The sequence below is a fragment of the Camarhynchus parvulus genome, chromosome 7 (assembly GCF_901933205.1).
Source record: "Camarhynchus parvulus chromosome 7, STF_HiC, whole genome shotgun sequence".
NCBI classification, from domain to species: Eukaryota; Metazoa; Chordata; class Aves; order Passeriformes; family Thraupidae; genus Camarhynchus; species Camarhynchus parvulus.
The window spans coordinates 25,498,824-25,513,749 of record NC_044577.1 but is presented as its reverse complement, the minus strand read 5'-3'; the positions used below and the strand labels follow the sequence as shown (position 1 = coordinate 25,513,749).

Below are 14,926 nucleotides of genomic sequence, written 5' to 3'. Positions count from 1 at the left end.
TATCCTACTTGTGAGGAAACAATCCAGGACAGTCCTCTTACACGCTACCACTCCTGGGGAACATTCACAGTGACATTGCAGTCACCATGTACTAGAGAGAGCAGAACTAGATTTAAGCAAATGATGCAGGTGCTGATAATAAACTGTCTGTACTGGTAGGAATTGCAGCATAACTAATGTCTCCTACTGAAGAATGGTGATTGCAGCATAAGAACATACACAGCACAAGAACTTATACAGAACAGAAACACTCTGTGTCTTGATATTTATGTAACCACATGGTACAGACTGCCCATTTTTTAAAAATATCCGTGTTGTTCCACAAGAGAAAGAGCAAACACCCGAATTTAAATAGTAATGATTCCAAAACCTCCTCTGGACTTGCACCTTGCAATTTGCCAGACTGAAATGGCAGGAAGGCAAAGCAGCACAGCAGAGCTTCCAGATCAGTGTCTGAAAAGTTTCCCTTCTCAGCAGTCTTGTGATTTGAGATGCACACAGAACTGAGCACTTTGGAAGCAGGTCTTTAATATTTTAAGAGAGAATTCTTTATTCAAGAAACGTGCAATAACTCTTTCTGAACTATATGCAAAAATAAACCCCAAAATTCTAATGAAGATACAGAAGCAAAAAAAGAAAAAAGCAGCACAGTGGTGTTCCAAAATACATAATTCACAAGTTTAAAATTCATGCACTCCCATCAGATGCCTGGAGCTCTCTTAAAATATTAAGAATCAAAGTTCTCCGGTAAGTGTATGGGGTATACTTTATTCTGAACCAGTGCCTTGGGAAAAGGTTACCACTTGGGGCATACGTTTTCATCCCTTCTTTGCCCATCAGACCACGAAAAATCCTGTTGCGGGACAAGATCTTATCATAAAATTCAAGGCCACCGCTGGCATAGTCCTTGGAAAGCCTGGCTGCCTTGGAGTCGGCCCTGCAGTCCAGGTGATAGGTGATGGCATCAGAAGAAACATAGTAGCAGAGCAGTCCTCCCATGGCAGTGACAAGGTTACAGAGGCCCCGGAGGATCACAGGGCCACTGGATAACCCCAGCAGCAGCTTTAGAGCAGTCCCACAGACAAACGTCCCAGCCAAGCAAGTCGGAGCCACAACTGCACTTGCTAAAGGGCTGCCATTCTGCAAGTACATAACTTCTCTGGCAATGGCAAACTTCTGAGCTTTAAGGGAAAATGTGAGAGCTTCCTTCAAAGCCACACCTTCACTGCTGTCCCAGTCTACCTCCTTGCCATTTATTACAACAACATGGTTGACTATTCCTTTTTTATCCTCAGCTGTGCTATCAAAGTTAGGCGGGATGCCCACCAAACAACCTTCGGGCAGCCAGGGAATTCCAGCGCTCACAGGGTGGAAGCTAGAAGCTGCAAAGGCTCTGTAGGAGCCACTGGACTTCACACCAGTATCTTGAAGGACATCTTGAAACACACCACAGAGCTTCTCTGAAAGCTCAGCTGGCTGCCCCTCTGACCAGCACTCGTGCAGCAGTTTGAATGTCTGCTCAGGAAACACGTGATAGGAAAGGTTAGTGCCAAGCAGTCCCATGCAAGAAACAGCCAACACAGTGATCTTGTGCTTCTTGAACCACACTGATGCCTTCCACAGGAATCGCACTGCCATAGTCAAATCCTAACCTGTTCGTAACACAAAACCAGGAATTAAACTGTGCACAGATAGGTTTGTCATCTCTCTAGCACTAAAAAAACCCCAAACAACCAAAGCAGAAAACTTGAGAAGAAGCAGAGCACAATAACCAAAGAAACAATTTTTTACATTAACAAAACACAAAACATCTTTACAGAGGAAGAGATACACAATAATTTTTGGGCCTTTAAACACAGGATGATTGATATGAAGAATTAACTTCTCCCTTTCCTCCAGTAAATCAATTTACCACAATAAAGACAACACTAAAGCCACCACACTTCCTCCTCCCCCAGCAATCAATACACACCCTGTATTTACCCAACATACTTGTCCAGTCCTTGCTAGCACAATCCCAGTCCTGCCTTCCACTATACAGTCTACAGGTATTAAGGTCAGAAAGAGCCAATAATTAGATCAGTCTGTGCCAACCTCCTCTACAGTGCAGCTGCAAAAATTTTAATCAGTAACCTGAATCCTAAATTCAATAAGCTGAGTTTGACTACAACTTTCAAAACAGGATCACATTTTAATTTGAAAAATTTCAGGAGACAGAATTTTCCTTTAGGAGTTTGTTCTGATGGATAGTCAAGCTCAGTATTAAAAAAAAAAAAAAAAAAAAACCCAAAAAAAACCCCCAAAAAAACCAACCAAAAAAACCCAACTAAAGCCCAACAAGAAACAGTATGTGTTTTCTATACATTCTTTTTCTTTTCTTTCAGATTTAAACTTCCAGGCAGCGGTTCTGGCTTACTCAGCAAAAAGATATTTTCAGAAAGCAGCATGCTTTCAGCAGCTACTTTTAAAAAATTGACTCTGAAATAATTTCTCTGACAAATACTATGTTCAATCTAGAGCATAAACTGGAAGATAAATTGTTTCAGGGCCTACGACTGTGTTATGACTCTTTAAATAAGCAAATAAACTTAAAACTTTCAAACCTGCCAACTCATACAGTTCAAGAGACATACTTCCCTTGGGAAGCATCAGTTCTTTTTATGGTCCAAGCCATATTACATGCTCTGCCCAGGAAAGCTCCAATTTCCTCTTAAACAAAATTCTATTGGATACAAAATTTCCGCCTAGAACGATGCTACTGGGAAGGTATAAAAGTGAATTAGGCACCTAAATCCAGCAGAAATCAGTGAAAACTGGGCACCACTCTTTCCATTTGCAGTGTCTCTTCTCTCAGGGCTTTCACATACGAGCTTCATAGAATCTTGCTTCAGCTGTTAAAGACACGAGTGTTTCCAGCTGTCCTCACAGGAAGCTGAGGTGGCAGAAGGGAATTGAGCTTTGATACAACAACCAAAGTCTGAGCGTGGAGTGCCATCAAAGGTGGGCCTCAGCTATGCTGCTGGGCTCTGTGTGGCAGCAGCTGAAGCAGGGACACATGCTCTCCTTCCACATGTGCTGAACAAGAACTTCTCACAGAGGGGCAGAGTGGACAACTGGGGTCGGTAACATCATCAAACAGCACCACAGGACATGCCAGGATACACCCATCATGATCAACAGCAAATGAGAGTTAACCACAGGGAAACAAAAAGAGATCATTAAAACACCACCTTTAAATTAATATGTTATTACTACTCCTTCCTATGAAGATCTTTCAGACTGTAAACCCACCAGGGGAAGAATAATCTTGTTTAATATTTATGCTGCACTAAACACACACTGAGTGCTTAATAAAAACAATGATGTATGTAATCATACAGTAATTTAATATGTATTTCTTAGTGCAACAACTAGTGGTGTTCTTACATTCTGCTGAAAACAGAGGTGGTGAGTTTTTTGACAATATTATTTAAGAAAAACATGCTAAAGAGCCAAGACCTTGGATGAAACCAAATTTCAGGAGAAAATCTCCTTGATAATAGAACTAAAAATGAGAAAATGGTAATACTTAAACCATTTTGAAGTTGATGACCTCTCAGCAAATCTGGTATCTAGATCTGATTGAAAAGATCATGTAATTTACAGTGCAGGGGAAAGCACTTCCAAGGGATGATTGTAGGGAGCCTATCACTTGATCCTCATGTGAAGCTGAGGCAGGGACTTCACAGGTTTCTCCTGTCAGAGAATGCCCTCCCACTGGAGCTGGCTACATAGTTTTAAGATTAGAAATGCTGCAAGGAAAAAAGTCCCTCTTCAGCTTACATCCACACCCATGTGGGCAAGGACAGACCACACTGAAAACTCCACTCTCCTTCCTTGCATTACCTAATGAAAAGTCCTCCCTTGCATGGGCAAATGTGATTGTGCACATCGAATGCAAAAGTAAGCAGGAAATGCCACATTTGTTTTCTCATAATAGTCAATACTCAGGAAAATAAAAGGAAAACTGCTCGCAATACATTTTAGCATTTATGCTTTCAAGCCTTCCTCAGGGGTCAGTGCAGATGCTCAGCTCCTGCAGATATCCCACTGCAACCCGAACCGTGCATGGCACCTTCATTTTATTCATCAACTTTGTGCAATTTATGTATGAGGAAAGCAACCGGAAACTGCAAAACAATTTATATGGCCCATATCCTGCTAATTTAATCGTTTAGTAACCATGAAGCCATGCTTACAGAGGCCTCCCCCACATGCTGAAATACTTTCTATCTCTGCGGTGTCACAGGCACTTAATTCTCACTGAACACAGAGATCTGTATCAGCTAAAGTTCAGATGGGGGATATCTGGGCGGGTTTGGCCATAATACGTGTGCATTACTGAATTTATTGCTTTAAAATCGCACGTAGTCGAGAGGAAAGCCCAGCTTAAAGCACGATCAATCAGGAAACGGGGCGCGGGCCCGACCCGCCTCCAGGGCTCCGGCTGTCACGAAATTAAAAACACAGAAGACAAGGGTGACACAAACGCACACCCCCGGCGCCCCGCCGCGGGAACCGCCCGGTCCCCCCGCCCCGCGGCCGCCCAGCACCTACCGCGGGTCCCGGGCCGAGGCGGGGCTGCGGCCGGAAGGGGCGGGCGGGGGCGCCATGGCGGGCGGGGCCGGCTCCCCTCAGAACGGCCGGGTATGGCTGCAGTGACACTGCCCGGGGCTTGCCTCGGGGGAACGCACCGAGGGGAGGGGCCGACCCTCTGAACCCGGCCTCGGGCGAGCGCATCGAAGGGAAGGTCCGACCCTCTGAACCTGCCGGCGAAGAGCAAGAGACACCCACTCTACCCCTCCAAGGGCAGCCGCCGCATGAGGCGGGGACTGCCGCTCTCTGCCCGCCTCATGACTTAATTCTGTGCTCTAAGTCCCGGCGTTCTTCCTGCGAAATGCTTTACATCTGTATGATTAATACAGCCCTCTCCACTGCAAGGCAGGAATGCGTGCCGCTAAGGCAGCAAGTGGCAGAGCTGGCATCCGTCGTGTAGGATTTGTCTTATCTCTCATTCCTAATGGGAAAATAACATAGGCAGGGATTTTTTTTAAAATTTGCATTACAGTTATTGTTTGCTCAAAGCATACGGCCAGTGTGATTTCTCAAAAAGCCCGTGTGGATTTGATCTACAGCTTGGGCACTCTGAAAGCTCTAGAAAGATGTGAAATAAGAGGTGGCTGGCAGAGCAGCGCCCTTTGGAAGCACTGGCATCCGAGGGCTGAGCTCTGGGAAGTCCAGCCTTGCCCCTGGAATGTGCCGTCCTTGCAAAGCCAGAATGCAGAATAGCTTTTGGCCAGGTGAGGGTTTTATTTGGAATGGGGACAGTAAAAGGGTGGGTTTGTCTCATTTATAGGAAGTTTGCACTCATGCTGGATGATTGTTTTAAACTGTTCCTTCACACCAGGCAGTCATAAGGTAATAATTTTTCACTATCCAAATAGAAGTTATGCTGAGTGAGAGGCAACAGAATAGAAATAAAAGTGAGCTGTTCTTACTTTGTACTTGTGATTAATTTTGACTGATCTTGCTTTCTTTGCAGCAGCCCCTGAGTGAAGCATTTCTTACCAGTAAAGGTTTAGTTCCCAGACATTTTAGCATGACCCTCGAGTTCACATGAAAGGATTAAGATTGTAAACTGACTACTTAGTAGTTCTAATTCAAATTTATGGGGATTTTTAGGACTTTCATGAAAGTATCCTAATGAAGAAATTTATCCTATGTTTTTCCACTAGATGACCTGATTTTTAGAAATGCTAGTACTAAATAGGCTGGCTAGGCACAGCCTGTTGTGAACAGAAGCTGGTAATGGCAACCTTGGTTTTAACTTCCAATAAACAGGTTACTAAGAAAACACACTCCTTCATGGCAGGGCACAGTTCTACCCTTAGGTTATGGCTTTATGCTTTATGGCAAGGCAGATGAATAGTTTGCTGCCACCCAAAGGGAGAAGTCAGAGAAAAGATCCCACCTTTTTCACCTGTCCCCCCTGAGCCACTTTTTGCCAGCTCTGTCACCCATCAGACCCTCTTATGCACCACGTTTATCTCACTATTAGCAGAAAACATAGTAACAGACAAAAAGGCATAATTTTCTGCTAGGTTATCAAGCAGAATGGAACATTGAAAACTGAGAAGTGCCAAGGCTCTAACAAGGTATAAGGCAGCCAGAAAAAAAAATTGCAAAAAAAAAAAGACTAACAAAAAACCTGACCAAAAAAAAAAAAACAAAACACCAAACCAAAAAACCTTCACAAACTAAAAAAACCCCCATCTTCCTCTCTATATCAGCAGAGAGCTGTTACAGTCTTCGTTCTGCAGCCTCAGCATGGAGCTTCATCATCTGCCAAAACATACAATTTGTAAATTGGCATTGCTATTCACACTTCATGCAGATGCACAAAAAGTGGGTATGTAGGTGATGGTGGACAACAGACACTAGCAAACACACAGACTCTCAGGCTTTTAAAATCCCTCATCACACTGAGACTTACTTATCCTGCTGGTGAATACAGAGAAAAGGTTGGGTGGGTTTGTGAAATCTGACTTCGAGAGATGCTTCTGCAACAGGTGGAGAGATCTAGAAAACAAGGATTTCTTACACTAAACCTCAAAAATCTGGCATTGCATTCTTACTGTGGTTTCTCTTAAGAGATTTATAACTAATACGACTGGGAAAAACGGACACCCCGGCTTTACTAATCACCACGCTGGCACAGTTCTGGTTTCAAGAAGCAGCTGTTACACCAAGGGAGGTGAAACAAGACCGAAGTGCACCCTGGTTTTGATGCTCGTACACATCGTTGTAGTCATGGATCCAGGGATATGGACCACTTTTAAATTAGCCTGCTAGGTGGTGCTGTAGGACACGCTCTGCCTTACTCATTCAGGAACATGACCCAGTTCTCTCGCATATTTTACCATAAGACAGAGGTACCTGCCATCATCTGCCTCTCTAACTTGCAATCTGTATGTATGAAGCCTTGTTGCTACATTAGGAAAAACGTTGGCATTTAAATACAGAACTGAAAATCATTCATTTTGCTTAATGATTTATGTGGTCTTGCAGTCTATTTTGCTCATGTGATTTCCAAAGTGGAAATGTAAATGTGGTCAGTCAGTGAGTGTCCACCAGCCTAAGATGTAGACATGTCTCCCCTCAACATCTTCTTCCTTTACAGAGTCTTTATCTGATTTATCTGCCCTTTTATGCAAGTTTTTCCATCATCAATCCTCTAGATATGAGCTTTAACAGAGGGTAGTAGGAACCTTATAATTTTGGCACAAATTTATGCAATATTGCATGTCCCAGGTGTCAGATGTGAAAGAGAGATTGCAGGAGTCTGGGATTAGGAAATTACACTATGTATTTCTGTAGAGTTGCATTGATAGCAGCAGGAGGGGAGAGATTTCAAAGTATACAGGACACAGATAATCCACCAGTCACCTATGGATGCAATCATGAAAACCAGGGAACTAGAATGTGGACATTAGGGAGTTTTACAGGACATGAAGACAGAGAAGTCTGATGAAGAACAGAGGAAATGTTAGAGGGCAAAAAGATCCCGGAGTGAGATGTGTTGGCTGATCTGTGGGAGATCTTACTGTGGAGGAAGGGTGTGACTTGTGAGCCTTCTTTTAAGTGCAGCTCCCTGGCCCACTTTTCAGTATTGCAGAGTGCAATGCTTCAGTAATGAACACACAGAAGCAGCGCAATGCTGTGAAGCAAAATATATGCCTAGAAGGTACCTGTACTAAGGTGAGTTACAATGGCCTGTGCTGGAACTACTTCCAACTCAGCAGAAAATGCATTGAAAATTGCTGTATTAAATGACCTTTAATGTTCTTGACAGGTGCCAAAAGGTTGAGCCTGTTTGTACTTGAACTGCACTGAAGGAGAAGAAGAGCTTGTGGCAAGATGGGCTTTCCAGCTGTCATTCTGAGCAAGTTGCCCATCTCCAAAGTGCAGCAAATAGCACAGTGTCAGTGGGATTGAAGTGTACACAGCATTGAGCAAAAGCATGAAGGTGCAGCTCTTCAGATCTCAGCAGTTTCTGTTGCTGGAAAGGGGAGGTAGCAGCCAATATTGATAATATATCCTTGTATGTCCCATTCCCACTGCGCCTCATAGTCCCATGTGTTCCATCCATGGAACATTCACACTCACCAGCTGATGGGGAACACAACTGCAAATTTTGCCTGCATGCCAGGATTTTGCTTTTGGCTCAGTTAGTGCAGATTAGAAACTACATTTTCCTTTATATCAGGTTTACAGACAAGGTTTGGCTGAAATGACATTCTTATGCTGATAATCAAAGCCATGTATAAGAAATAGTAAATAAATAGGAATAGAAATAATAGGAATAGGAAAAAAATTCCCATCTCCTTGTTAGACCTCTTCTGTTGAAAAAGATGACTATTCACAACTATTTTTCTTATTCCTGGGGCGTGTACATGTTATTAAAGATAGATAACTTGTTTCCTCTCAAGATGGGTGATGTAGACAAGCATAATAAACATTCAGAAACACAGCCATGAGAAGAGGTAATTATATTTCTGGTCTCAAATCAAACCTTCAAACCCCTGTATTTATATATATTTAAGAAGGATTAAAAAGATGACTAATTTTGTTGTTGGTATTGGCAGGTATATAGATCACACCAAAGCAGAGTCTTTAAAGGACTGGGAAGACATTTTCGTCCCTAAAAAATCACAACTTGGAACTGATCAGGGATTAAAAACTAGTGTTTTGGAAGTCATAAAGAGGCTGCAAGTCATTTGGATGGCTACACAGCTCTGGGACTGACTTTTCTTTCCAGAGTCTTTGAAGTATTGATCTGCTGATCCAGACCTGCCTAAACCTCAGACTCTGTGGCAGCAGACACAGAAAAGGGAAAATAGGCAGGTTTTTGTCTCTTTGCTACTGCATTTTCAGATCTGGGGGCTATTTGTACAAGCTCCCTCACCTCTATCTGGATGTACCAGAAGCTGATAGAGTAAGCACCCTGTGAAGTAAAATAGAAAATCCTTCCCTCAAGCAGGACTCCTTTGAGCGTAATCATCAAAAAATCCTTGATCTGAATGTGCTTTGCGATTTCTGCTGAGGCTAATAGACACACATCCACTTGGTTTAGGGGTGACTGTGGTGGTGCTGCGTTGATGGTTGGACTGGATGGTCTTGAAGATCTGTTCCAAACTTGCTGATTCTGTGATATCCGGGTGAACACAGGTGCTAGTGGGAAATCTGGATACCAGCAGCTGAGAGCTAAGAAGCAAAACTGCTTGCAGAGTCTGGTCAAATCAATTCATGCTGAAGCTTGTGGTTCTGCAAGTAGTTTACTGCTATTTAAAACTGCTTCAGGTGTATCCATATTGTGCAGACAGACCCTATACCACATTGCATTAGTTATATTACAGACACCATTGTGATGTCATTTGATGAAATCAAATGAAAACTGACAAACATAAGTTCATTGTCTAGCCTGGGATTTCTTGGCAGTGCACATGAGCCAAGCTGTTAACCAGGATGATTGTTCACTGTCTATAACTAATACAGTTATTTTAAAGAGCTCTGGTCCTGCAATTAGCTAGTTCTCCTAAAAGGAAGGTACTATAGTGAATTAAGATGTCATAACTTCATAATACAGCTAATTAGCACATTTCCCTTCAGGATTGGAAGAAGTGTGTCTTGGGAAGGAGAGGATGCCAATTCTTTGAGGCAATGGTATAATATTTAACAGATTGAATCATACTGTCTAACCTTGGGAATATTTGAAGTTACTGCAAAGGTAATGATATTTGAAAGCAAGTAGAAATTTGGGGCTGTTTCACTGAGTCAATCAACCAAGGTGGTCACTGGGCATTTCTCCATGGTTGGATTACTTCACAAATGCTGTGACCTTCCAGGAAGGTCCTTATCACTGCAGATAAGGGTAATTTTACCTGTCTCATTAAAAGCTGTGGAAGCTACAAACAGAATACCAGCTAGTCTAAAAAACAGTACATTCTACTCTAGTAACAGACCAGAGATTCCACTCTGCCTCAAGTCAGTTGAAAAGACATCCCAGTTCTACGGAAGAGCTATCACTAGAAATAACAGAATTAAATTATGAGAAAATGCAAGATGAATGTTAAAGTGAGATCTGTCTGGAACATTGGATTCCTATTAATTCAATCTGTTCAAGACTTGTCTTATTCAGTGTTATTACCAATGCTCAGATCCACATTTTTACTGTCTAGGAAAAGGAGACTCATGCTGATAAGAGTAACAAAAGACACATTCTGTTAATGCAGAAATAATTTTCTTTGGCACTGGAAATCCAGCATTTTCTTTATGTTACCCTACTGATTGCCCAGTGCTTTGGTGGGGAGCTGGAGACTCAGGCCCAATCTGTTGAGTTTCTAATCCAAAGACACCTGCCTACAGTTTTTTTACCTGCTCTCAAAGTGGCACCTAGGCTTTTTTTTCCTCAATCAGAGGTCTTACTTTAAAATACTTAAGAAAAGGTCATCATGAGAAGATGGGATCACGTATAGCTGTAGCACACAGCTTTTTTTCTTGGACAGCATGTGTAACAGGAGAAAAATAACAGCTTCTGAGTGGGAGCTGATCAAGTCTTACACAGAGTGTGTGAAGCAGAGAGCAGCTACAGTAAACCAAAGCTGTTCTCCATAAACCAACCACCCTGCAAACCAGGTGAAATCTGTCTGCTTTAGCACTGTGGTATAGCAGTGTGTAGGAGGGAAGGGGTCTGATCCCACACTCTCTTCTTGGGAAAACGTGTTCGGCCACTGAGCAGTCCGTGTTTCAATTGCATCAGTCACTTAAGGATCTTCCAGTACTTTAAGAAACTTTTTGAGCTATATTTCAGACTGCACAGATCTCTGAGACTGCACATATTGCAGCTTTATATATGACTGGATCAGCTCATATGTGCTTGCAAATGAATTAAGTTTTGAAGAGATCCTCTCTCAGATAAAAGGTCTAAAGAAAGCAGTATCACCTACAGAGACTCATTCCTGTTTAAGCAGTAAATTTGTTTTGAAATAGATAGGTTTGTTTACATGGTTTATGAACATCTCTTTAATCAAATACTAGCTTTCTGGGTCAATAGCTTTTTCAGGATAGTTGCTAAAGTGAAATCCAGATACCATAATATCAAGTTCATTTATACATCTACTGCCACTCCAACTATATATTGCTGGTGATGCCTAATGAAGTGCAGGCTACACACAATTTCCTATAGCTGGCTTGCAGCATGAGCATCCCAATCTGTGAAGGTAAGCTCTAAAGAAAGATGTTTTGAGTACCTTTTAAAATAAGCATTGAAGATCTACACAGCTGATGTAATTGCCACCCACGGTCACAACAAATTTTTATGTTGTTTTCTGAGAGTTGCCCAAAACTAAAATCATCCAGATCTCAGTACTGAAAAGTGAAGGACCCCAGTATCATTTAAAGTGATAAAGCATGTTCATAGTATAAAACAATAACCTTTCTGGATTTTTTTCACATCCTACAAATAACTCTGCATGGGGAGAAATAACCACGAAAACCCAGAGACAAACTTCAACCCATCCAGCATCCTACAGAAGGGGATGTGCATTGATTTGCAGAAACCAGTTTTGTTCAGAGTCTGTTGTTTGTGTCAGTGGTGTTACATCCTCTTCAAGCCTCCTAACAATTTATTAATAAAACCCAAAGTAGAAACCATTGTTTTTCCCCAGCTGAAGGCATTCTTCACCTTAAAATATAAGCAAAGGACTGAGAAAGTGGACTGTGGTGAGGATAAAATACTAGGTGCAGATAAACAAGTATGAAACTCTATGACAAAGAATATGCAAGGTAGGGACCAGTGATTGTTAGGCCACACCTGCAAGAGGCTATTAGCACTGAAGTTCATATTTGTATGTCACAAGGGAAGATACAGGGATAACCAGTAATCCACATTCTGAAACACAAGTTGGTAAATGCCAAGAATACTTCTAATGAACGCAAACTAATCTCCCTGCTAATCTGGAGCTGATAACAGTGACTGATTACACAATTGCATCTGGAGAATCACATGAGACCCAACAAACTGGGGAGTCAATCAAAAAGCTGGAAGCTGCATTTGAAGGAGCAGTCCACATTACCCATAAAAACAAAGGAAAACTTAACACATAATATGTGTTACTCACTGGATAGCTTGTCATAAATAATTCAGTGCTAAAAACAAAGTCAGGAACAGCCATATCAAGTGCTATAGATAGCCAAAGTGGTTTACAGACAGCAACTTCACAGATGAGGGACAACATCTAAGAACCAGGTGAGAGGGCGTCATGTTGTCCACAGCTCAAAACCAGAAAAGAATTGTAATAAATGTATCTGTTTCTATCACATGATTTACTCATTCAAAGGTAACAGATTTACATTTAGAGAACTTGCAAAACAGCACTCTAACCAGCAAGAACTGACTATAGCTTACAGATCCCTCTGATACCATGATTTTCTGCACACAGATGCCAACATTCCATCCAGTTACAGGACAGGAAGACTGTTCCAGAGTACTCTTGGAGACCATTCAGGTACTTGCTTTTGCTCCATACAAAGCAAGAACTGGAATGAACAATTTACATGGAAATGCACACAAAGACAGAAAGCATAGTGCAGGCCAAAAAAATTTTAAAAATTAAAAAAAATTAACAGACCTGTTTGTTGTTCAAGCCTATCCTCAGTAATGCAGTAAGTCAGGAGCAGTGTGAAAAGCTCCATTTAGAGAACAACCAGCAATATAGGGAGGAAAAAAAACCCCAATATAAAAACCAAACAGAAATACTCTTTCTTGCAGAACAGACTTCATTCACTAGCAACTTCTCTCTCCCCCTTAAATGTACCCCAGGTTAATTGAGTCATCTCATGATCCAGGCCACTTGAGTCTTGTTTCCTTTCTAACCTGCAAATTTATAAACATTAAGGACCATTTCTAAAGACATGAGCAGTACTAGTTAGCCATTTTACACAAAAATCAAGATCTCAATTGTGTGTATACTGTTGTTAGTATTGGGAAAAGTCTAATTAAATCTCTAAACCTAAAACCCCTGTTCTGGTAATGATCACAAGGACAATGTAGTTTGGCAGACCTTCTAGCCAAAAAAGCCCTGTGCCTGAAAGGTTCAACCTGCTCCTTTCATCTTTTATTTGGCCACTATAACTATATATCTTGCTTTACTCTGTAAAGCTGTGTATGGTACAAAATGTAGGCTATGTGCAATCTGAAATAAAGCTGCTTATTGCACAGAGGATGCCAAAATTATTAGCTCTGAATTTTAATGAGGAGATGCTTGATTTCTATGCCACTGGGATTGCAGGAAGTAAGATAATATGCATGAAAACAGGGCAGGGGGAAATAAATAGAGTAACCAACTTTGTCTGTGTTAGAGTTAATCCATTTAAATGGCTGTAACAAAACCTGCCTGCAGGTTTGTTTTTCAGAGACTACATGTTTAAGCTCTAACAATCTGCATTCCCAAGTTACTCTAGGTCCAGACAAGAAATAACAGAATCAGGGTTTGTTAGGGGGAAGTTTGCTGCATTCAGGTCATTGAGGAATCAATCTGTCTGGCCAAATTGTACCAGATGGACAACACAACATTTGAACACTCGTGGTACTACTCTTTATCCTGCCAAAGTACCTTGGGAGTGACCGAGAGCCTCTTTCTCCAGTGTGAAAGTCTGTGCTGAGGCCCTGCTGTCCACAAACACTGTTTAACATCTCTTTGTGAGATTGGTTTTGATTCCATATGCTAGTAGTCAGCCTGTGACTAAATGACTATTGGCAAAGGTATTGAACTAAAACCTAAAGAAATGGAAACTTTCATTTGGACTCCGGTGGGCTTTGGATTGAGCATAAAAAGAATAAGTACTCTAAAGCAAATAAAGCTAAACTTCAGGTTTCCCACCATCTAGTCTCTTGTAATCAGAGGTGCCAGTCAAGGTTGTTCAGCTGCTAGATGCTATCAAATGCTGTCTCAAACCAAGGTAATGATAAGAGATTTTCAGAAAAGCAGCAGAGAAAAATAAAGTGCATTTTTGTTGACATAATCACTTTTGGATAAACAACACACAGCTGAGTCTCAATTCACAATCTTTCCCAGGAGGTCACTAGGACTGCATGTGCTCTTCAGTGGTTTAACCTGGGGTTTACTCTCTTTTTCTAAGCAGAAGAGTGATCTGCTTAGACTTTTCCAAGGGATCTTTTCTTTTGAGAAACAGACTGTCTTCAATCCTTCCTTATGCTGGTCTTGAATTAATACTGGCTTAGAGTAGCTGGGGACTTCATGCAACAACCAAATGTGTTCAGAGCCCTAAACACTGTGTAGATAATGTTGGACACAAGGCTCCAAAAAGTCAGTGTGGCAAGTATGATCACCATGGGGAGAAGCACAAGTAATAGGATTATTGGTTATTGTTGCATTATTATAGATAAGAACGGTTTCAAAACTCATCCCAAATTCCACCTCCATTTCCTCTGCTTGAGGAATGTCAGTTCAAGGGGAAATGCCTTACAATGATTGAATAAGTTCTCCCATTTTACTCACCCTTAATGCACACATGGCCACCTCACTCTTCCACCTGACCCCTGGCATTTTACCTGTGTCCTGCACCAGTGGCCCCTTCCTTGCAGCACCTTCTGCTGGGCTCTGTACCACTCATGCCCATTTCCATCAGCTGCCAGCCAGCCCTGGGCACCACTGTTCCAAAAACAGGCAGCAGTTGCAAGAGGTCGTTCTTACCTTCCACCTCTTGGAGGGTTTCTGCTGGAAGAAGCACCAGCATGTCAGGTAATCCTTGGCACATTTCCCTGTGCTTTATGGTCCAGACAACAGGAAAAGATGTCCCTGCACTT

General features: G+C 41.9%; 1 protein-coding gene across 2 annotated transcripts; it reads right to left on the bottom strand.

Annotated features, from left to right (window-relative positions):
* Positions 1 to 525: 525 nt before the first annotated feature.
* Positions 526 to 4,621, bottom strand: TMEM177 (transmembrane protein 177). 2 transcript variants are annotated; one of them, XM_030952466.1, is made up of 3 exons: positions 4,597 to 4,621; positions 2,788 to 3,113; positions 526 to 1,652 (listed from the first exon to the last, which is right to left on the bottom strand). In XM_030952466.1, the coding sequence occupies exon 3, from the start codon at positions 1,636 to 1,638 to the stop codon at positions 688 to 690; it is 951 nt and encodes a 316-aa protein (XP_030808326.1). In that variant the 5' UTR covers positions 1,639 to 1,652; positions 2,788 to 3,113; positions 4,597 to 4,621; the 3' UTR covers positions 526 to 687. The 2 variants fall into 2 exon arrangements, with proteins under 2 accessions (XP_030808326.1, XP_030808325.1); XM_030952465.1 differs by lacking the exon at positions 4,597 to 4,621 and having other exon boundaries at positions 2,788 to 3,115.
* Positions 4,622 to 14,926: the final 10,305 nt, after the last annotated feature.

Excerpts from the sequence above, each read along its gene's own strand:
- TMEM177 (XM_030952466.1), bottom strand. The coding sequence starts at position 1,638 with ATGGCAGTGCGATTCCTGTGGAAGGCATCAGTGTGGTTCAAGAAGCAC.